The following is a 24,661-nucleotide window of genomic DNA, read 5'->3' on the forward strand; positions in this document are numbered from 1 at the left end:
TATATAAGCTCAGGCCCGTTAGACTCCAAAGAATAAAAATCTACTACAGAAAATAACAATGATAATTTTTTGTCCATTCTGTCTTACAGATCAGAATATAACCTTAAAATAGTAAACAATTTAATTCTCTATGTTATTAGAATTTTTCTAACTTTAGAAATTTTATCAGTGTTATTTACAGAAATCTTGTTTGGGTTTCTTACAATGTCAAACTATCACATCACTGGATGTTTTATTTTTAAGGTAAAAATCAACTTCCTAACTATAGATAAACATACCAATACTCCCATAAAATAAGAAAATCACTTCACGCTGTAGAAAACAACTAATGTTCTCCATGCCTGTGCAAACAAAAAGGGAACACACAGCATTAATCTTCTCTTAAAGTGTCATTACTTTCCAGCTTCTCTAACAGTTAAAATGTAAGCATTTCATTTTAGAGGTAGGAGAGGATTTTGTTGGTGGCGGGATTTTGTTTTGTTTTCTTTCTCTTTTTTTTTTTTTTTTTTTTTAACTTTACTGATCATACATAGACAAGAATTAAACACCAGTGCACATTGATCTGGCCAAAATTTTTCTTCCTTGATGTCAGTAGAGGGCGCTATGACATCATCTCATTCAAAGACAGCAATAGCATTACTCTTCAACACTTGGCAGTAGTCCTTCTTTCAGCTTTTTGGAAGGAAATTTACCTAGTCACAAACGTGAGTAAATTCAATATGATTTATTTAACAACAAAACAAAACATTAATTAAATATTGACCGAACCAAATTTTTCATTTGCAATCTCTGCTGAAGAAACTCTCATCCACCACCCCTTACCTTCTGAACTTTTCTTAGCAGCAAGGTGAAGAGCGTATCACTTATATCCTCCCAGGCCTTGTCCATAAGATTGACGTGAGTGCAGAATTACTTACAGACAAGCACACATGTTCAAACACAGAGTGAAGAGAGTGTTCCCTGCTCTGGGATGGCTGGAACTCACCTGAGAGGCAGCCTTCTCAAAGCCGTCCGGGTTGAGGGAAGGCATGATGTGGATACGAGTGTTGTGGATCAGCTTAACAATTGTCTCATTGCCCTTTTGGTACTCGTTGCACAGGTACTGGGCCAGGAAAATGAGCAGTTCCCGTCCAACAGCCTCATTACCGTGCATATTCCCAATGTACTTAAATTCAGGCTCACCTAAAAGAGCAAAAATAAATAGTATGGAGACATTTTCTATAGCTCCGAATAGAAGACAAATGGCATCCAGTTATGAGTGTGTTGTATATCTCCTAATTTACTACACAGAGCTGACAGCTACTTCTCCCTCCAGAATTGACATCCAAGAAATCTACTTTATTTTTTTAAAGATTTTATTTATTTATTTATTTATTTAAGAGAGAGAGAGAAAGTGAGAGAGAGTGAGAGAGCATGAGAGGGGAGAAGGTCAGAGGGAGAAGCCGACCCCCCCATTGGAGCTGGGAGCCTGATGCAGGACTTGATTCCGGGACTCCAGGATTATGACCTGAGCTGAAGGCAGTTGCTTAACCAACTGAGCCACCCAAGAAATCTACTTTAAATGTCAAACTACCCCAGGGCACCTGGGTGGCTCAGTCAGTTAAGTGACTGCCTTTTGCTCAGGTCATGATCCCAGGGTCTTGGGATCAAGTCCTATGTCAAACTGCCTTTTTCAGTGGGTAACCTGCTTCTTCCTCTCCCTCTGTCCCTTCTCCTGGCTTGTGCTCTCTCTCCCTCGATCACTCTCTCAAAAACATAAATAAAAATCTTTTTAAAATAATAAACTAATAAAATAAATAAATAAGTAAATGTATGTCAAAATATTCCAAACACTTCTATCCTCCCAATTCTCCCTCTCCAGCTACCCACTTGTTAAGGACTGAATTGTATCTCCCCCAAATTGATACGTTGAAGCCCTAACCTCCGATGTGACTGCATTTGGAGAAAGGACCTTATAAGGAGATAATTAAAGTTAAATGAGATCATAAGGGTGGGACCCTAATCCTTACAAGAAGAGGAAGAGACACCGGCAATCTCTCTCCGCACCTGGATAGAGAAAAGGCCACCTGAGGACATGGCAGGAAGGAGACCACCTATAAGCCAGGAAGAGGGGTCTCAGAAAACTGCCATACTGGTACCTGGATCTAGGACTTCCGGCTTTCAGAACTGTGAAAAAATACATTTATTTTGTCAAAGTCACCCAGTTGGTGGTATTTTTGTTAGGACAGCCTGAGCAGACAAATATACCATCTCATCGTGAATAAATAATAATAGTGCATCACATGCCTTCTATCGATTAAATACTGAACTTCACATTTTTTCTTATTTAGTCCTCACCAAACATCTATAAGTAGGTATTATTTTATGATGAGCAAACTGAAGTTCACACTGCTTAAGAGATCTGACCACAGGGGCACCTGGGTGGCTCAGTCGTTAAGCATCTGCCTTCGGCCCAGGTCAGGATCCCAGGGTCCTGGGGTCCAGACCCACATTAGGCTCCCTGCTCAGCAGGAAGCCTGCTTCTCCCTCTAGCATTCCCCCTGCTTGTGTTCCCTCTCTTGCTGTCTCTCTCTCTGTCAAGTAAATTTTAAAAATCTTTAAAAAAGAGAGAGAGAGAGAGAGAGAGAGAGAGATCTGACCATGGTAACACAGCCCATGAAGCCAGGATTCAAATGTTGGTCTTCTTGTGTAGTTAAAAGTCTATGCTTCGCCCCCCCTTTTTTGTTTTTCATTTATTTTTTTAAAGATTTTATTTTTTTATTTGACAGAGAGAGAAAGAGGGAGAGAGAGAGAGCGCACAACCAGGGGGAGTGGCAGGCAGAGGGAGAAGCAGGTTCCCTGCAGAGCAAGGAAAGCCTGATATGGGACTTTATCCCAGTTCTCTGGGAACATGACCCAAGCAGGAGGCAGTGGCTTAACCAACTGAGCCACCCAGGCACCCATCCCCCCTTTTTTTAATCCTAGTGATTAAAAGCATGAACTTCTGGAGCCAGACTGCATGGGTTCAAATCCTTGCACCAAGTCTTACTGGCCGGCCTTGAGCAAGTTACTTCCACTCTCTGTGGCTCTCTTGTACCACCCATAAAATGAGAGAACTATAAAATTATTCTACCTATAAAATTATTGAAAGAACTAAGTGAAGGAATAAGTATAAATGCTTAGAATGGTGCCTGACAAAGAACAAGAGCTATGTGTTTGCTATGATGATGATGTCACATTATCTTATCAGTGTGACATGCTTTACTACATATAATCTAATTTTCTCAACAGCCCACTAAAATGGGGAAGACAGATATTTTTATTGTCATTATTGTACAAATACAGCCCCAAGAAGATATGTTTCGCTAAAGGCTCAGAATTCAGACATAAATCACTGTTGCCTGTTTCTGCTGCTGTCCATTGCATTTAGGAATCATAAATTGGAGAGAGTATAGCAGCAGATGCCCTTAATTAATCCTGTTGTTCTGCTCCCTTCTGCTTCACCCATCCCCCAGGCCCGATTTCTAACACAGGAAGGATTCTCCCACTTACAAAATCACTAGGACTGCTCACCCCTGGTGAAAAATTTTAATTTTAATTTTAATTTAAAAAAAAAAGCACAACAAAACTGGAATTCTTTTTCTCCTGGAAATATGTTATGAAAATATCCTCTGCAGGAGATTCCCGAGCGCGTGATTTAAATGACTGCTAACCCCAGCAAACCACGTCCTTGTGTGACCTCGCAGCCTGCATCTAAGCTAATCTTAATCTAAGGATCAGGCAGGAGCAGGATCAGGGGCTACTTATCTGCCCCTCATTTTTCACTTTGAGGGCAAGTCGCTAACAAAACTGTGCCTAGGGACTTGCCCACAAGGTATATGAGAAGAGATGTTTTCTTTGCTTCCGATTTCAAAAATCATAATAACCTTCCTTTGGTTCAAATTCACTAGCTTTACACCTGCCTCTCACTGGATATGAATTTGTTTGAGGCACAGAAGGGAGGGTAGCCGTCCGTTACAAAAGAAAACAGAGATCGAGTAGCCAGAGGAGTATTATGAGCCTATTCTGCAAAGTTCTGTGAGGAGACTGTACTGGAGGAGGCAGGCTGGTCCCGCCCCTGACCACAGCACAGTTCTGCGTGCTGCTTCAGTCATTTCAAAGAGCTTGGCCCGCAACCCTTAAGAGTAGGTAAGCTCACTGAAATTTTGTATTACTTCCCCGGGTTTAGAAAATACATTCATAATCATTTAAAGGAGAAACAGCAAACTCATACTCACTTAGCCCCCCAGTGTGTGTTTGGAGGTCACAGTAAATTTTGTATTGGAATCCAAATGCTCTCCTGATTCTGCCACAAACCACACCACTCCCTATCGCTGCAACACCTGATTTTCTAAGTCAGAAATTTCCAAATTTCCAACATGGTTTTGTTTCTTCAACTCTATAGGGAATTGTTCTCAGAAGCAAGTCTCCCCCAAAATGTCTATTCTATCTGTGAGGAGATGGTAATAATAGTAACAATAGCAAAGCTTTAGTTTGACATGAAGATAGAACTATAAAGGTCATTTTATAGAAGACATTAATGTATGGAAATGAAATTCAAGGCACATACGACTTAGCGAAAGAAAAGACAAGTGTATTTTTATCTTCCTCTGCTTTCTAGAATAAATTAGATTGCTAGATAACGCTCTCATCAGAATACAGGAGAGCTGCTGCTAAGCCTACTGACGTGTCTTGTAAGATGAGGAAGAGCCACAGTGTTGTTGGATGTGCATATGAAAACCTTGGTATCTGACACTACAGGAGACCCAGAAGCCAACAGAGCAGCATTCTTAAACTCAAGGAACGTGGGGTCTGGAGGAAGACACAGACATGCACACGAACAGTGTTCGGCAGTGAAGCGATGACGAGGGAACGTTGGATACATTAACCAACCAGCTTCAGGGTTCTAAAGTGCAATAGTCCTACCACCCAGATGCCCCTTCTCTGGCCCTTTGCCTTCCCAAAGCCAAATTTATTTTTACAACACAGCCCCCACCGGGTCCCCTCTGCCTAAAACCCACCAGCTGACTAACTTCCCATCTGCTTTCACCATAAAGGCCAAAGTTCTCTCCCAAAGCTTTAATCCCCCAGTGGTTCAGCCTGGTCCACCTCCCTAGCCTCCTGAGGCACCACCGTCACTCCTTGTCTTTCCACTACAGGGCTCTGGCCTAAGATGGATGCTCTTTACTCGTCACACACACACACACACACACAGTTTGCCCTCACAGTCTCCTAACCGTGGAACACTCTGGTTTCCTCAGAGTACTTGGAGTCTAAGTCCAGTTCTTTTGTGATTTTTAATACCTCAGGGTGAACATATGCATTCATCAGCGTGACTGTTTGCTCTTCCACCCCAGCCTGCGTGGTCTGTCAGTGTTGGGATGGTATCCACTAGAGCTCACGAGTGCCTCGCTCCTGCCCAAAGGAGAGCCAGAAACACAGCGAGAGCACAACAAGTATCGATTAACTATAGTCACGAGTCAATGAAGAAACGATGGGTCGTGCTTCTCGCTCCCAACCTCCCATCTCGTGCCCCTGACATGCGGGTGTATCTGTGGGCACCTAGAAACTTCCTGGCACCGTGAGGGGGACAAAAGGATAAACTGAAGGGGACTTGAGGCAGGGTCAGGGAGTCCGTACCCCGGGGGCAATATTTAGAGACCTCCATGCTTGTCTCTGTATCCGACATTCCCAGGCAGAAATGGAAATTCTTCTTCGGGAATGAAAGCAGCCGAGTTGTGGGAACAGCTGATTTCCCAGGAAGAAGATTAATTTTCATGGTCACAAGAGAACCACAAAACCTCTAGGCAAGGACTCCCAAGGGCTCTTTCTGTCGTGAAGTCTAAACAAAGGATCCTGAAGAGACTTTGCCTGCCGAATCCTTAATTTAGAGAGAGAAGATGGAAGCCTTTGGACTTTGGATAAGCCTCTGTGTCAGTTTACCTTCCATTTATTTTAATGGAGGACTAACTGCTTTTCGTCAACACTGAATTTTCTTCTCTGCGACTCTGAAGCTGTGCAAAGGATGACATGTGCGTGTCTGTTTACGGTGTCGATACAGAATAAATCCCAGGTTAGCAGGTGTGTCATCTCTTGTGGACACAGCTGCTAACGCACACGTACCCCGGCTCGAGCTCCTCTCTCCCCTAGCAACGGGAAGAAAAGGTGGCCAGAACTGCTCTCAGTGCACCTGGGGATGGTTGGCTTTGCCTTCATCTTACGCTCTGTACTCACCATCTCGTTGGTTTTCCTTTTTACACGGTGATGAGCCTGAGCTCCTGATCCAGCAGCCGAGGCATTGTGTTTGCACAGGTGGCCAAAATGTCAATGGCATTGGCTCAGGAAGTACAGTTCCCCTGTCGCACCCATTTTCCCACAATTTCATGTAACCATCTGTCTTCCAGTTACTTCGCATGGCACTCGATCATCCGTCAAGGTACAATTAAAGGATAATCACCCGACAAACCAAACCCAGCCTGGCTGGGCAGCGTTTCCATCTTCTTCATCTGCGTCACAGAACAATCAATGTGCCTCACTGGATTTGTATTTGCATCAGAACTATATAAGAATAACGGATGTTATTCTGTTAAAATCAGACCCAAGGCTTTACTGAAATCAGAAATAAAAAATTCCAAACTGAGGAGGCAAATGATTTTAAATTCCACACCTGTAACTCTCATTTGCTCCAACTGTTTATTAATGTGATACGAAGTACCTAATCACTAAAAAAAAAAAAGAGAGAGAGAGAGAGAGAGAGAAAGAAAAGAAGAAAAGGGTGCCTGGGTGGTTCAGTCAGTTGTCTGCCTTCATCTCAGGTCATGATCCTGGGGTCCTGGGATCGAGCCCCACATCCGGCTCCCTGCTCCCCGCTCCCCGGGAAGTCTGCTTTTCACTCTCCCTCTGACCCTCCCTTGCCATTTGTGCATGCTCTCTCTCTCAAATAAATAAATAAAATCTTAAAAAAAAAAAAAAAAGGAAGGAAGGAAGAAAAGAAAAGAAAAGAAAAAGTTTTTAAGAAACATCTACTGCTTCAAAATTAAAACGTACGTATTTTACACCCCCAGAAACCCATAACCCTTGGGCTTAGCACATGCGTGAAGTTTAAAGTTGAGAGCAGACTGGCAAAGCCCCCAAAGGGTAGGAATTAATGTATTTTATTAAAGTGACCAGAGAGCCCCTAAAGCAGAAGTTCACAGGCCCAGTAGGCTGAGCCTTAAGAAAAAAAAGAAAAGAAAGAAGCAAAAGTAAAAATAGTAAAAAAAATATCCTTCTCGCAAAAAGAAAATTTTACTTTCACTACCTTATTTGACCCAAGGGTCAGCCTAACTGTCTCTAATATTTTTTCCTATTGGAAAGAGCCGACAGGCTGACCATTGGATTGAGGCCTTGATCAGATGACTTGGAAGGTCCTTTCCAATCTTAGAGTCAATTATTCAATGACCTCTACATGGGAAGAAAAGAGCAGAGGGCAAATATCAAATGGAAAATGAGATAAACGTGAAAATAGGTTGTAAACTGTGAAACTCTGGGTAAGTGTAGCATCATTATTTAGAAAAAAGTAAGTAGGTTAAGGGTATTTTAAGAAAGAACTTGATTATAGTATCAGAACCTTTCCATCTTTCATTCTGTAAATAGAGACGAAACTCCTGCTGAGATGAATGTTTTCTTCCTCCAACATCAAATTATTGCCAAAATATAAGTCCACTAACTCATTCAAAAGGTATGTTTCGCTCACCGATTTCACAGTTCTTAGAGCTGGGGGCAGTTTCAAGAGGCATGTTCCTGCTACGTGTAATATCCTAACCACATGGCTGAATAACCAGAGCATCCAAAAATAAAATGCTATTTCTCAAAAAAAGCACGGCAAAATGTGCACCTCACCAAAGATTTTGAGAAATGGTCACATAAATAGCTACGAAAGCAGCACGATCACTGAGACAATCCGATTTACAAACAGCTACGCAAGCAAGTTGGAAACCTCTCAGGAACAGATGGGCCTTCCCATCAATGATCTCCCTCTCTCAGCGGTAAACCTGGGGTTAAGACATTAGTGCTACTAATTGTTTCCACTTGTTCGACATTCTAACATCCTAGAGCTTGTAAATCACTCTTGCAGAATGAACCCTGCGAGTTTCCAAAAACTTGTCAATAAATGCATCATTAATTGGCTCATGTTTTAGCAGATTTTAGCAGCCTAAAATGCTGAGTGTATTCCTAAAAGAAATCCAAATCTCCAAGGGCCAAATAGATAATAGAAGAGGGTGGGTATGGATATGAAAATAGATTCTTCTTCTACAGAAGAGATGAGGAGAGAACAAAGAGAAGAAAAAAAAAAAGAAGAAAAACAAGGAAAGGCGAAAGAATAAAAAGCAGCTGTAGAAGACAATATAGAGTGTAAAAGATTATCTTACTCCCCTTGCTTCCTCCTTCATAGTCATATCTTAAAATAACTAAATTCACATGTCATCTTGAAAGGAAAATCTCACTTCATCTGATTTTTAATGGACAGCCAACACAGAATACATTACAGAATTATTCTGCAGAAATCCATTCCAGAATTCTTTTTCAAACTATTAATTATGCATTAGCCATAACATAGCACTTTAAAGTTCTCTTACAAATGACATCTAGCATGTACCTAGTAAAATCCTAATTGAAGAAAGAGGGATAAGCAAAAGAGCAGAAGTTATTTCTAACCTTGGAAGTCTATAAAAACAATGTCAAAGGTCCAATATCAATGAATACCTTTAATTTTTTAATTAAAATATTTGTTTTTAACACCAGTATCCTAGAAACTTTATACAAATACCCCTATTCGATGATGAGTACATAAATGTTTAATAACTAGCTCTGAGCAGTTGGCCAATTTCCATGGTGTAAATGTGCCCACTCTGGCCAATCTGGAGTTACCAATGCAAGGTCAGTCGGCTCACAAATTGCCCGAAAATTAAAAATAGTTCTCTTGGGGCGCATGGGTGGTTCAGTGGGTTAAGCCTCTGCCTTCGGCTCAGGTCATGATCTTAGGGTCCTGGGATCAAGCCCTACATCAGCAGGGAGCCTGCTTCCCCCTTTCTCTCTGCCTGCCTCTCTGCCTATTTGTGATCTCTCTCTCTGTGACAAATAAATAAATAAAATATTTTTTTAAAAAATAGTTCTCTTAAACCAGTACAAACCTACTCCAACACACCTCCACATGTGGGGAGCAACTATTTGAAATACGTAGCTTCTGGTTTCTTCACAGATTCTCCAAAAGGTGAATCTGAGGTCTAAGAAATCCGAAGGATTTTCTAACACGTTATGAAAAGTATAACCAGGGGATGCCTGTGTGGCTCAGTCAGTTGAGCATGTGCCTTTGATTCAGGTCATGATCCCAGGGTCCTAGGATCGAGTCCCATATCAGGCTTCTTGTTCAGCAGGGAGTCTGCTTCTCCCTCTACCTGTTCTGCTTGCCGCTCCCCCTGCTTGCACTCTCTCTCTGACAAATAAATAAATAAAATCTTTAAAAAATAAAAAAGTTCCATGCTCATGGGCTGGAAGAACAAATATTGTGAAAATTTCTATTCTACCTAAAGCAATCTACACATTTAATGCAATCCCTATCAAAATCCCATCCATTTTTTTAAAGAAATAGAACAAATAATCCTAAAATTTATATGGAACCAGAAAAGACCTTGAATAGCGAAAGGAATATTGAAAAAGAAAGCCAAAGTCGGGGGCATCACAATTCCAGACTTCAAGCTCTATTACAAAGCTGTCATCATCAAGACAGTATGGTACTGGCACCAAAACAGACATATAGGTCAATGGAACAGAATAGAGAGCCCAGAAATAGACCCTCAACTCTATGGTCAACTAATCTTCGACAAAGCAGGAAGGAATGTCCAATGGAAAAAAGACAGCCTCTTCAACAAATGGTGCTGGGAAAATTGGACAACCACATGCAGAAAAATGAAATTGGACTATTTCCTTACACCACACACAAAAATACACTCAAAATGGATGAAGGACCTCAATGTGAGAAAGGAATCTATCAAAATCCTTGAGGAGAACGCAGGCAGCAACCTCTTTGACCTCAACCGCAGCAACTTCTTCCTAGGAACATCGCCAAAGGCAACAGAAGCAAGGGCAAAAATGAACTATTGGGATTTCATCAAGATCAAAAGCTTTTGCACAGCCAAGGAAACAGTTAACAAAACCAAAAGACAACTGACAGAATGGGAGAAGATATTTGCAAACAACATATCAGATAAAGGGCTAGTATCCAAAATCTATAAAGAGCTTAGCAAACTCAACACCCAAAGAACAAATAATCCAGTCAAGAAATGGGCAGAGGACATGAACAGACATTTCTGCAAAGAAGACATCCAGATGGCCAACAGACACATGAAAAAATGCTCCACATCACTCGGCATCAGGGAAATACAAATCAAAACCACAATGAGATACCACCTCACACCAGTCAGAATGGCTAAAATGAACAAGTCAAGAAATGACAGATGCTGGCGAGGATGCGGAGAGAGGGGAACCCTCCTACACTGCTGGTGGGAATGCAAGCTGGTGCAACCACTCTGGAAAACAGTGTGGAGGTTCCTCAAAAAACTGAAAATAGAGCTACCCTATGACCCAGCGATTGCACTACTGGGTATATATCCTAAAGATACAAACGTGGTGCTCCGAAGGGGCACGTGCACCCGAATGTTTAAAGCAGCAATGTCCACAATAGCCAAACTGTGGAAAGAGCCTAGATGTCCATCAACAGATGAATGGATAAAGAAGATGTGGTATATATACACAATGGAATACTATGCAGCCATCAAAAGAAATGAAATCTTGCCATTTGCGACGACGTGGATGGAACTAGAGGGTATTATGCTTAGTGAAATAAGTCAATCGGAGAAAGACAACTATCATATGATCTCTTTGATATGAGGAAGTGGAGATGCAATGCGGGGGGCTTGGGGGGAGGTAGGAAAAGAAAAAATGAAAAGATGAGATTGGGAGGGAGACAAACCATAAAAGACTCAATCTCAAAAAACAGACTGAGGGTTGTTGGGGGGAGGGGGGACGGGAGAGGGTGGTGGGGATATAGACATTGAGGAGGGTATGTGCTATGATGAGTGCTGTGAAATGTGTAAACCTGGCGATTCACAGACCTGTACCCCTGGGGATAAAAATACATTATATGTTTATTAAAATAAATAAATTAATTAATTTTTAAAAAAAAGAAGGAAAGTGTAATCAGTCTAGCCTCTACCGTACTGCCCTTCTTTATGTTTTGTTTTATGAAGTAAGAATTAAAAGAGGTTTGGTTTGGGGTTTTGTTTTGTTTTTATTGTATTGAGATAGAGCTGTTTTCCAAAGCATTGCACCATTATCCATCTATTCTAGGGAGAAAGAAAGGAAGAGGGGAGTAGGGAATTTTTCTTTTGACTGAGTGAATTATTCTAGCGGTTACCGATTGACTGCATTACATCACCTTTTCTCTAAAGCTGATTATAATAAATCAATGAAAAAATTTTATTTTAACCTATTAAGTAGTTTTTCTAAAATAATTATCATTTCAGATATTCAAAATTCTTTCTGTTCTTTCTACCATCTTGACTTACAAGGCTATCTTCACGATGAAAAAGGCAGTAGAATTTCTGTGCCCAGTCCCAGAAATTCATAGTTTAAAAATCACAGGAATTAGTTACTTAAAATTCATAACATGAAGCACTTTATAGCTACTATCCAAGGAGAGGCTGCTACAAAAGCCTTAGACTCAGAAAAACCTTTGACTTGTTTAAGAATGTCGTGACATGAACACGGTATAAGCTTTAATACAGAAATCAGATAAGGCAGAGATTGTTTTAATGATGTAGTTTCATGATTTGAAATCTTTCTGTAGATATGAATCACCAGGAAAGACAGAATTATTTTTAAAGTACTCTAATAGCTATAGATCACATCAAATTGTTATCAGGATGACTTTACTGAGGATGAATTCTGGACATCAAAGGATCTTTTGAAAGTATTAATTTTATTTTAGATAACTCTCTTAAAAGACTTTGGTGTATTTCACCAGTATTTGGATCATATAAAATAAAATGTGAAGATGACTATACTTAAAGGGCCAAGAACAGAACAGAGTTAAATGATCTGGCACCAGAAAAGGGGGAAAGAAAACATGAATGGACCTGGTTTCTGACAGGGGATTGTGATACGGTCTTCGCTGGCTTTCTCATTACCAGATTTGGTTGTCAATGGTATGTATCTCTGGGAAAACAATGCCCATGAGGAGTCATGTCATAGTTCTGGAAGAGAACTTTAGGTGCTACATTAATTTCCCAGAGGTGGTTGTGGGAGGAAGGGTTTGGCTAATTCTGCAAAACTCCAGAGGACAAAACTAGAACCCTGACTAGAAGTACCAGAGAGAGACTGTTTATTAGCACAGCTGAAGAACAAACTTTCTTTCAGCGAAAGCTGTTGAAAGCCAGAGCAGCTCTTGTGAAGTCATCAACTCCCCTAGAAGACACAGCGGTATCTCGAAGCCATGCCGTAGATACGGGACTTGGATGACCTCAAACATCCTGGCATTCCACAGAAACAGAACCTGACAGCTTTTCTTCGACAAACTGTTGGTATTCAAGTTCCTCAACTTGCCCTACACAAATCATAGCTCTCAATAAATGTTAGCTGACAGTTTTGACAGTTCTCTGGAACAAAGAGAAAATGGTAGATCATCATCGTGAACTAAGGAATGATTACAACAAGTAATGGAAAAACACAAGTCCCTATCCACCAGTCACCACTCTGTATGCCCATGAAAAACAGCCTATCTCACTCCAAAGGTGAACAGATGAGGGGATGAGTGAAAGTGATGGCCTCAGAACCTAGGTGGGTCGAAAACGTCAAGCATTTCTAGAAATGGAGAAAAACTTCCGTTTGCGATGAAGCAGGTGAAGTGGTAGCAATACCAATGACCTAAAGCTATATCAGCAACGTCAGACTTAGTTGAACAATCTCTTCCCAAAAACTGTTTGGGAGTTTTTCTGTCTTCTCTCAGGAAGAAGATAACTCAAAAGTCAAACCGATTTGTCAAAACATCTTCAGGTTGCTATTCCCTTGACATCAGAATAAAGCCAGGCAGTGCGAAATGTACACCACCAGGCTCAGAAGTAGTGGGCAATAGAACAGAATCTTTTCCAGGAGAGTAGAGGGCAAAATGGAGCTCCCTGGGTCTTTTGCATGCCTCAGCACCTTAGAAATTCTAGCACCTGTGATCTGGTGATGCTTCCTTTGTGAGAGGGCTGCGGCCACCCTCCATCTCCCGCCAGGAGATTATTCCATACTGGGGCATGCAGGAAGTATCCTCTTTTGTTCAAAGTCGTTAAAGAAAACTGTGTTGACTTACTGCTCTCTAGGTCAGGATCAGTTGTGGGCTTCTTACAAATACAGATTTTTTAGCTCAATTCCCAAAGATCATACTTCAAAAGGTCTGAGGAAAGGATACAAGCACCTGCATTTTTTGAAAGATTTAGAGGTGGGAGCGCCTGGCTGGCTCAGTTGTTAAGGGTCTGCCTTCAGCTCAGGGCGTTATCCCGGGGTTCTAGGATCAAGTCCCACGTCAGGTTCCCTGCTCGGTGGAAAGGATACTTCTCCCTTCCCCACTCCCTCTGCTTGTGTTCCCTCTCTTACTATCTCTCTCTCTCTCTCAATTAAATAAATAAAATCTTTAAAAAATAAAAAATAAATAAAAGATCTAGAGGTGATTTTAAGAAACAATGATTTGGGAATAGCTACAGAGAAAGTCTGGTGATAGGGAGGAGTTCAATGATGCCAGCAGACAGGTGGGAATTCCAGTGGCCAATGGTCAGTGGGATACAGATGAGAAGGGTGATAGTTCTTAATTTATGGGACATTGGCTTTTTTGAGAATTTGATTTAAAAGAAAGTAAGAATTCTCTTCCCTCACATTTACAAAAGAAATTCCACAAAATTATGGAAAGATCTTACAGACATAAGGAACTTTATACCAGACATTTAGAATCTGGAAACAGAGAAATCACCAGCCTCCATAAATATCAACATACATTTCTTACATACACTTGTTTCCTGATCCAGATGAATGGACTATTCCATGCCCTTCCTTACTGCAAATAAAATACAGCAACATGGCAGCAATAGAGAAAGAAGGTCAGGGGAGTGGGGAGCATGGGCTTAGATAAGACCGACTTGGGTTTGAATTTCAGCTCTAACATCCTATATCTAACCTTTTGGAAATAAACTCTTCCGCAAGCCTCAGGATTCTTTTCCCTATAAATTGACTCCCTAAAACTTCTTTTGTTGCATTGTTGAGAAGAGTAAAATGAGAAAATGAGACATCCTCTGCCAAGCTCAACGAATAAATGGTTGCCCATGACTCATGGAGTTGATATAATATGAATAATCCTCCATACTAGAAACATATAGAAACTAGAAGATTATAACAGTGATATGAGGTGATCCTGAATCTTTCAAAGTGAGTTGAGAAAACTGACCAATCCGTCCAAGATTATAGGTAAAAATATCAGCTTGGTGTTGAGCTATCCCATAGAGCAGGCTCCTCAGACTTGGATGTGCATGGGAACCACCTGAAGATCCTGTTAAAAGGCAGACTCCAGTTCGGCAGCTCTGGAGAGTGGCCTGAGAGCCTGAAACTCTAATGAGCCCCCAGGGGACATCTGGAGCTGGTCTGTGGACCACTGTGAGCCCAGAAATGTTATTTGGAACTTCCAAAATAAAGAGTATGGGACAGAGAGAAAGAGCAAAAGACTGCCTTTCAAATAATAAAAAAAGACTCTTGAGAAACCTAAGTGCTTTGTCTTAACATTGGCTCACTCCAAACAACTCTGAGTGCCCACCCTGCCAAAGGCACACAGCATAATTCTGGGAGCCACTACATGGCCTCAGGCCTAAGGTGCACTATGAATGCTAAACCGCACAGACAAAAAAGTATCCGCTAATGTATACTGAACCCAATGTTAGATGCAAAAGGGTGGTAGAATATTATGAGGCTTTATTGATACATCCTTATAATGCCCCAGAACCATTCAGATTACAGGAAAGTATTTCATGCTTCTCAATTTTAAATTCAGTATTTAAATTTTAAAAATACATTAAATAGCACAGTTCTACATTTTGAACGTCATTATAAATAAATTATGAATGATCATGGATTCTTATAGGCTATTATTATCATATTTTGTTTATAAATTATCTCACTACTTTCAAGATTTTTACTTATTGCAATTATTCCAATTTTATCTCCCACTCCATCTCACCCATCTTCTGCTAGTCATTTATTTATTTCTTTGGGGACTAAGATAAGAACTTTAGGGATTTTTTTTTTCTTTGCAATGAAGAGGAGAGGGTAGTACAATGAAGGACAAATCTCATACAAGGACAAGTAGGCAACTAAAGAGATATGCACAGCCCCAAACAACGAGTAGAGATTTCTGATCTTATAATACATTTTATAAATTTGTATTAGTATTTCACCTGACCCTTCCCTTAGGGATTTTTTTGGTGGGGAGAGGCAGAAGGAGAGCGAGAGAGAGTCTTAAGCAGGCTCCACATCCAGCATGGAGCCAACATGGAGTTTGATCTCACGACCATGAGATCATGACCTGAGCCAAAATCAAGAGTTGGACACTTAACAGATTGAGCCACCCCAGCACCCCTCCCCTAAGGATTCTTTAATGTTGACTTAAATATTCTACAAGAATTCTAAAGTAGAAATAATATTGAAATGTTTTAAGAAAATAAAACCACCTGGTTTCAATGAGAAGCTAAAGACAGTTATTAAATATTAACTAATTATCTTGAATTTCATCTGTCCCAAGTAAATAATACCTACAATCCCAAAACATCAACAAAAAAATATTATATTGAACCTTGTCATTTTTCTTGCAATAAGTTTGTGATTCTTTTAACATTATCTAAGATTCTATATTTGGACGGTTTGAGCTATCTTGCCCAAAACATTCTTATTAAAACATTTCTTGTTAACAAAATAAAGGGCTACCTGTTTCCAAAGTTAATGATAAAAATCACCATGTATATCAAAAGTTGCCATTTAAAAATGACTTCTAACTGCTCAACAGCTCAGGAAAAGATAAATAACTGTATCCCAAGCTCAGCAAGAGAAGAATTTCTTTTCTGATAATTAAATAACAAAAAAAAAACCAAGCCAAAAAAATCTCTCATGAAATTGCATGACACCAAAAGAAACACAGTTTCATCACATATCTCAACTTTGAGGTAGGAAGTACAGTTATTTCCTTCATATATCTGCCACTCTCTTTTCATTACTCACCAATCACTTTCCTATCTTTACACTCACTTCTCTGACCTGTGGATGGTCCCATCCCCATATTACATAAAATATGAAACAACATACCCAATTGAGCAATAAGAACAGTCATGAAAATTAACAAACAGAAGTCACAAAAAGAATTAGATCCTTCCTTAAATAAACCGGTATTCTTTTCTTTTTTGAGATTTATTTATGTATTTGTGAGAGAGAGAGAGCATAAGCAGAAGGGACAGAGGGAGAGGGAGAGAGAATCTCAAGCAGACTCGACGCTGAGCGTGGAGCCCAATGTGGGGCTGGATCCCATGACCCTGAGATCATGACCTGAGCTGAAATCAAAAGTCTGATGTTTAACCAACTGTACTACCCAGGCGCCCCAAACTGGTATTCTTTTTTTTTTTTTTTTAAGATTTTATTTATTTATTTGACAGAGAGAGAGCACAAGACAGGGGAGCAGCAGAGAGAGGAAGAGGAAGAAACAGGCTCCTTGCCAAGCAGGGAGCTGGATGCAGAGCTTGATCCCAGCACCCTTGAATCATGACCCAAGCTGAAGGCAGCTGCTTAACCGACTGAGCCACCCAGGTGCACCATACACAGTCAATTTAATAAATGTTGAACTCCACTGAACGTGGGTCTTTTTCTTGGCAGCCAAATTGGTATTCTTGAACACAAAATGGCAACTCAACATTTCTGGTGTCACACATGAACACATTAACATTCATGGCAGTGTTCAAATGTTTACTAACCTCTATCTCATCTTATCCCTCTTTAACCTCATGGTATACATGTAGGCATTATCATTATGACATTGGTAAGCACAGACTAATCAAACTACACCATTCTATGAGACCTAGAATCTGAAGTTTGGCGATATTAACAATGGTCTGCATGTATTAAGGGCCTACGCTGTAGCAGGGGCTATTCCAAGGGCTTTTTGTTTATTAATTCATAATGCACACACACACACCCTTTGAGATAGGCTATTTTCATCTGCATTTTACAGATGATGAAACCAAAGGCATTGGGAATCTAAAAAATGTCCTCAATAGCACACAACTTACTAAGAGCAGTACTGGGATTCAATGCCCTTGACCTACCACCACAGCCAAGTTATTTAACTACCCTGCTACCTGCCTCACTCAATCAAGTTTTGATACCCTATTCTGCTTTGCCTTGGATATCCAAATTCTAGTTTACCAATATGCAATAATCCACTGAACAGTAGATGAAAGATCAAAAATGTCTTGGTGTGTCAGCCCATTGTTACAGGTGTGGTAGAGTAAAGGGGTCAGTTAGGAATGATGATGGTGCCCCCAGTAATAAATGAGATTGGGTCTTTTGCTTTATTCTTTGTTAGGTGCTACCAGGGCCACAGCCAGCAGTGTCTTCTTAAGGCTCTCTTCCCCAGACAGAAGAAAGGCAATTCCTGTCCCACACATCAGAAGACGCAGCTATGGTATGGCCTATGAGAAAGAGACATTTGCACTCGCATGTTCATTGTAGCACCATTCACAATAACCAAAGGTGGAAACAAGGTAAGTGAACGCTGACAAATGAATGGATAAAGAAAATGTGGTATACACATACAATGGAACATTATTTGGCCTTCAAAAGGCAGGAAATCCTACAATCTGTGACAGCATGGATGAACCTTGAGGACATTATGCTAAGTGAAATATGCCAGTTTCAGAAGGATAAACATTGCATGATTCCATCGGTACATACACGGTATCCAAAATGGTCTAACTGAATAGAATCAAAGAGGAGAACTGCAGTTGCCAGGGCTGGGGTAGGGGAAATGGGGAGTTGCATATCAATGTTTATAAAATTTCAATTAGGCAAAATGAGTACATTCTAGTGCTCTATTGTCCAACACCGTACCTGTGGTGAACAATACCGTACACTTAAAAATCTGCCAAGAGGATAGAACTCGTGTTGTGTTCTTACACAATAACAAAGACAAAAAGCAATGTAGCCAAAGAATGTCATCCAATTGTTCATAACACAGATCTTGTTCTTCAGTCACTACAGCCATCCATGTGGGTGGCACAAATGAACACCGGTGCAGCCCAAGACGAATCCCTCTACTCTCCGAATAAGACTCCAAAACGCAATGAGGGTAGGAGAAAGGATATGACTGGAGTAGCAGGACCTCCGTAGGAAGTAGAGTTGGTAAGTATTACAAAGAGTAACAGTGGCAACAATGGCTGTACCCTATCTTTCCTGCTTGGCTGTCATCACCCATTATACTCCACCTCAATCAGCAGTTATGTCTTTTCCTAATTAGGTTCAAACCCCAACGGGTGGCCAACTTCAGAAGAACCAGTCACTCTCCCTAGTGGTTCAACGTGCAAGCTCTGGAGTCAGGCTGGGTGTCTGTCTGTGTTCCATCATTTACCAGCTGTCAGACTCGGACAAGTTCTTAACCCTGTGTACCTTGATTTCCTCAACTCGGATGTGGGCACAACAAGAATACCTACTTGGTGGAATTCTTGGGAGGGTTACATTTTTAAAATCTATGGAAAGCATTTAGATTAGTGGCTTGCATGACATAAATGTTCAAAAAGGTTAGCTACTTGATCATGACGACAGTGACGGTGAGGGAAGAGGAAAGAGAAGACAGAGAAGGAAAAGAAGAACCACTCAGAAAATGTTCTTTGCTCTATGCTTTGTTCTGACTTCTACGCAGAAGACTCTTCCAATGACTCTGACTTACTCCCCCTCATAATTGCTGGAGAGCACTTGATGGGTGGTGTGGCGTGTGCAGTTTAGAACCAGATTTCTAACTATATTTAATTGTAATTAAATTTAATAGCTGTATGTTGAACAGCACAGTACTAACTCCTTGGTTTTTTTCCCCGTTACAATCCAGAAACCTAATTTGAGTCTTTTGTATGAATTCCTTCTATGCTAAGTATATTTACTTGGCAAAAAGACAAGTTTAAAGAATGCCAGAAGGAAATTCAGAAGCAGTACTGTGGACCACCAGCACAATTCCATTTTGGAATGAAATTATTTTGGAATAAAATAAATCTATGTTGGAATAAAAACTCATTGTTTTGATATAGAAAAAAAAAAAAAACTTTCCTGTGTGGGAAAATTTTAGAAGGTTCTGCCAAACCAGAAATGTGATTTAAATAATAAGAATTTACAAAAAGAATGCTATATTTTGTACAAAATACGGAATGCATTCCTTACTCCCCTTTTTTAGTAGGAAAGATGATAGATCATGATTAGAACCATGTACAAGGGGCATTTCAAATGCATCTGCATACACAACCTGAGGCAGCAGCAAGAGAACTGTAGTAACGGCGGTCATTTTCAGTTTCGTCAAAATGTCTATGGCTCCTCAACCATAACCTATGGCCTCCAGCCAAGGATGAAAGGCCAACCCAAAATTCTGAGTGGACTTAAAGCCAAGGGAAAATTAAAAAGATCTGTAAAGGAAGCACCAATATGATGGTTTACGTGATTGGGAGTAACTGAAACCAGGATCTCATGGGAAATGCCCACCCTGAAAATTTTAATGATTGGTTCAAGACTGCTACCTGGAAAACAGGCTAATGAGCCTAGGCAGCTGACTTAAGAGTGCCCTGAAAACCCAAGGACCACACTGGTCTGCTCCAGAGACAGGCATTGACAGCATATTCAAACGATGGTGCCATTCTTTAGCAAAACGGGGCTGAGTCATTGTGATGTCCTTTCCTGTCAAAGACAGGAAAGGTCCACCAAGTGCTGCCAATCAGGTCTCTTGAGGGGCTCAGGATATATATGAGCTCCCTCTTTTCCAAGTTGCTTCAATTCTCCAGATACACAATATTCATAAGTTTCCTTACGCTATTCAAGCCATTAAAAACAATCTCACTATTCATCAGATCACCAACCAAATCAGGACTCTTGAGAGTGCAAGGGATCCCAGCAATTAATTACTCCAGGAAAATAGTCACAAACTGGGCCATCGCAAACAAGCCAGATCACATGGTCACCCTGGCAATCCTGGTAACTGGCTCGAAGGCCCCAGGTTTGCAGCCAAAAGATGTTTCAGCACGTGCATCTCCCCTAGTTTATGTTTCCCTTGGGATGTGTCTTTGTACTGATGAGTTTTCCATCCAGAGATATCCCTCAGTCCCTTTAAAGTAACAATATTTTATATTCTTTTTTTATGGTTGAGATTAAACTGTCAGGGTTGCATTTTTAAGATTTATGTCCTACTGACATTTGCTGATGCTGTCCATGAGATAAGGAGCACCGTGGCCTCTCTAGGAACCTAGAGGTCCCAATCTCAGAGAGAATTTTCAAGAACTAATTAGCCAGTCCTTTTCAAGGTCTCACACGACACTGAGGAAAATCCCTCTGGGCAAATACTTCCCCATTTGAGAGATAGTAATCTCTTGTGCACTCCTCAGAATTCTCCCAGCACTGATGCTCATGTTTACTAAGGACTGTGGGTTGTCATGACCTGAGCTGAAATCAAGAGGACATCATGATACCATAAGGGAATGCAACTGGGAGGGAGATATTTTATAAGTGGGCAAGGCTTAAAGTATAGAAGTTATTATGGACATTTACTCTTGTTTATTCCCTCATCTCATATGAATCATGAAATCAGTGACATTTCCAAAAACACTGACAATCATACCATCGCTCCAGAAATTGTATCTTGGGAGGGGCATGGCAGTAGTAGCTGGGGAATTCTGAAACAAGTGCTTGGTTCATTTCTGCCACAAATGAATATCGTGGTAACCTTCCATTTGCCAACATCTGGCAAATTATGGAGAGGCGTGGCTCAAACTGATCTGACTTCTAGATTATAGAAAAGGTTATTTCTTTTTTTTTTTTAACATATAATGTATTATTAGCCCCAGGGGTACAGGTCTGTGAATCACCAGGTTTACACACTTCACAGCACTCACCATAGCACATACCCTCCTCAATGTCCATAACCCCACCACCCTCTTCCTACCCCCCTACCCCAGGCAACCCTCAGTTTGTTTTGTGAGATTAAGAGTCTCTTATGGTTGAGACAAGGTTATTTCTATAATGACAAAGATTAACTTTAAAACTGCCATTCTTTCTGCCTCCCAGTGATTCAGCACTGACAAAAACACTGAGCCTTTCTGGTTAAAGACGTCACAGCATGAAAGGCATGTTGAAAAGTTGGAGAGGATACACAGAGAGTGAAAATAGAAAAACAAACACACACACAGTGGTTTTAGTAGGAAAAACTAAAGAAAGCAAGAAAGGCTGGTGTGGAAGTGTTATGTGAAGCTATATAACAGCATAATTGTATTATATAAAAGACAAGCTTTGAGCTAAGGTATTAAAATCTAAAAAATTCTAGAAAACAGAAAAACAAACTGCATTTTGTCCATTCATCAGGCTATGAGCTAATCTGGGGAATGGTTTCACTCTCATTATTCCCCCAGTTACCATGTTGTCAATGATTTTTTTTTAAGATGTTATTTATCTATTTTAGAGAGAGAGAGAGAGACAGCACAAGTGGGAGGGGAAGAGGGAGTTGGAGAGAGAGAATCTCAAGGAGACCCCACACTGAGTAGGGAGCCTGACTGTGGCTCGATCCCAGGACCCCAAGATCATGACCTGAGCCAAAACCAAGAGCTGGAGGCTTAACCGACCGACTACACCACTCAGGTGCCCCTCAACATTCTTTTATCTAGAACACTAACCTGTACAACTTAAGAAAGCTGCTTCCCTTTTCTAATCAGATGGCTGCCCCAATCTTTTGGTATACAGAAAGTTCTAGAGTGAACTATAAAAATATATTCTCCCTAGTAATGCTATCCTTTGTTGGTAGTCTCTGAATTTTTTAGAAGAGTGAGAAATAGGGGTGCCTGGGTGGCTCAGTGGGTTAAAGCCTCTGCCTTCGGCTCAGGTCATGATCCCAGAGTCCTGGGATCGAGCCCCATGGGGTCTCTGCTCTGCGGGGAGCCTGCTTCCTCCTCTCTCTCTGCCTGCCTCTCTGCCTACTTGTGATCTCTGTCTGTCATATAAATAAATAAATAAAAATCTTTAAAAAAAAAAAAGAAGAAGAAGAAGAAGAGTAAGACATACAGCATGAACCTCCTGTCACATGGAGATAGAAGATAAAAGTTTGAAAATGAAGTAAATCTTCAGAGTGTTGTGAGTCACATAAAAAAAAAATTGCTTCAGCAGACTTCTGCCACAACATATTGTTCCTTCTGTGTGAATAAGTTGGCAACAGAGAACACAGATGGCTCCTCCATGAATAATTCATTTCTAACAATTTAACTAGGAAATGAATTCCTCTTGACTTATAAATCAGAATGATGAACAACAAAGACATGGTCTACTATCCTTCCCCCAGTTAATTCTATGGTTTTTTTCCTCATCTTCTACCTTATCCATTTCCCTTTTTACATGTTCTGGTGCCTTACCTAGTTTGAAAGTCGCCTCAACACAAAGCTACCTTCTGGCAATTACCAGACAACTGGTATTTATGGTGTTATTTGGGGTTTGGGCATTTGTTTTTGGTTTTGGCAGGGCGGTTTTTGTTGTTGTTGTTCATATTGCATTGGTTGAATGATTCGTTAGCTTTTTCAAACATAAAGCTAGACTGTTTATCCAGAAACACATTTTATGAACCAGGCAAATGAAATGTTCCCCATTATTCCCTTTTTTCTAAGTCCAAATTATAAGAGCCAGATTCTCCAAAGGTTTAAATCTCTTCCTGACTACCAGACATCTTTGAAAATTACACACACTCTTTTAAAGTACTAATTAGTACTAAAGAATTAATCAGGAGGGCCTTGCACAAAATCTGCCCTGTGTTAAAGGGATCAGTTTTCACACTATAGGTCAGTCTAAGGATCCCCACCTCTGCCTTTGGCTGGTGTTGCTCATCCTTCGAGCAAGCACTCCTTGAAACTCTGTTAGGAACTCTGCCTTCCATGAGTTTCAAGAAATCCAAAATCAGTTCCATAAATTGCCCCTGTTGCAGCCACTGGCATGAACCTTTACAGTTCTTAATACACATTAGCCTTAAAGCCAGAATGAACCCTTTCACTGCGTTAGATCTATTTTTTTTCTTTTTGAAACCATACTTATTTTAGTGACTTTGTAACACTAATGTTTGAAATTGCCTGTTCAAGTTATCTATTTGTCTTCTGCACTAGACTATAGGGTACAGGGGAGCAGGGATTATGACTGTTGTGCTCACTATTAGGATCCCAGCACAATGACCATCATAAAAGAAAATGCCCAATAAATACATGCTGATAAAATGATCAGTAGAGGAGGGAATGTGATGCAGCATAACTGTGTCTCAAATAAAGAACAGATGTCCAATTATTCCCCTTCTCCTTCCTCAGAGGCTTTTTTGGACTTCCAAGTATACCTGTTGCTTTGACTAGATCAAAATGGCCTCCCTAACATGAGGACTTGTATCTGGAGGAGACATGTACTGCAAAACAACCCCCCACCAGCCACACACACACACACACATAGATCCAATTACCCAACCTTGCCAATATTTCCTATATCCATTCCCTTCTGAATACTCTTCCATTCACTATCCTCATTATCTCTCACTGAGTCTATTAAAATAGTCTCCTATGGTGACTTCCTACCAGAACAGACTCATTAATCCTCCACACAAGTGATCTGAAATGCACATTGTGCTATCCTTTCCCTAACTAAGCTCCCATAAGATCTCCTTAACCCTCACAGGATAGAGTTCAAATTATTTTGTATTTGAACTTAATCTAAACTCTAGGTGGCTTATGTTGATATCCAACATCTGGCCCTCATCTGCCCCTTCCAGCCTCACTCTGCCTCATCCTTCACCCTCAGGTAACATTAAATCATTTGTAGTTCATCACATATACTTCACTCTATCACATCTCCATATGTGGCACATTATGTTCCGTCTGCCCAGATATCTCATTCCCCACTTTCTCATCCAAAAGCTCTTACTCAGACTTCAAGATTCAACTCAGATGTTAGCTCCTCCAGAAAACCTTGCCTAAATTCTTTCCATATCCCACTCCCTACTTCCAGACTGACTGTGTCCCTTTCCTCCCATGATACCCAGTGCATGATGACATCATAAGTCTTATATTGTCTTGAATTCATATGTTTGCATGTCTTCTATTAGATATAATGACTTCAAGAGCCACAACAGTGCCTTCTCTATTTATACCTTCAGGATCCACCAGATTGCCTAAATTATTATTTAATAAGTACTGACCAAGAAGGTTTCACTTTAAGCCTCTCCCCATCTCCTGCCCCTTAGAAAACAATAAACTCAGATGCAGGGAGGTTGGCAGAATAG

The 24,661-nt window shown here is 40.6% G+C and overlaps 1 protein-coding gene across 1 annotated transcript in view; it reads right to left on the minus strand.

Moving 5' to 3' along the window:
- CPE (carboxypeptidase E) overlaps window positions 1-24,661 on the minus strand; it is a 120,405-nt gene that overhangs the window by 42,848 nt on the left and 52,896 nt on the right. Inside the window, exon 2 of the mRNA XM_080796400.1 lies at window positions 986-1,182. Within this exon, the coding sequence (XP_080652526.1) occupies window positions 986-1,182 (197 nt within the window). The remainder of the gene's footprint in view (window positions 1-985; window positions 1,183-24,661) is intronic.

The sequence above is a fragment of the Martes martes genome, assembly GCF_963455335.1.
Source record: "Martes martes genome assembly, chromosome: 2".
Classification (NCBI taxonomy): Eukaryota; Metazoa; Chordata; class Mammalia; order Carnivora; family Mustelidae; genus Martes; species Martes martes.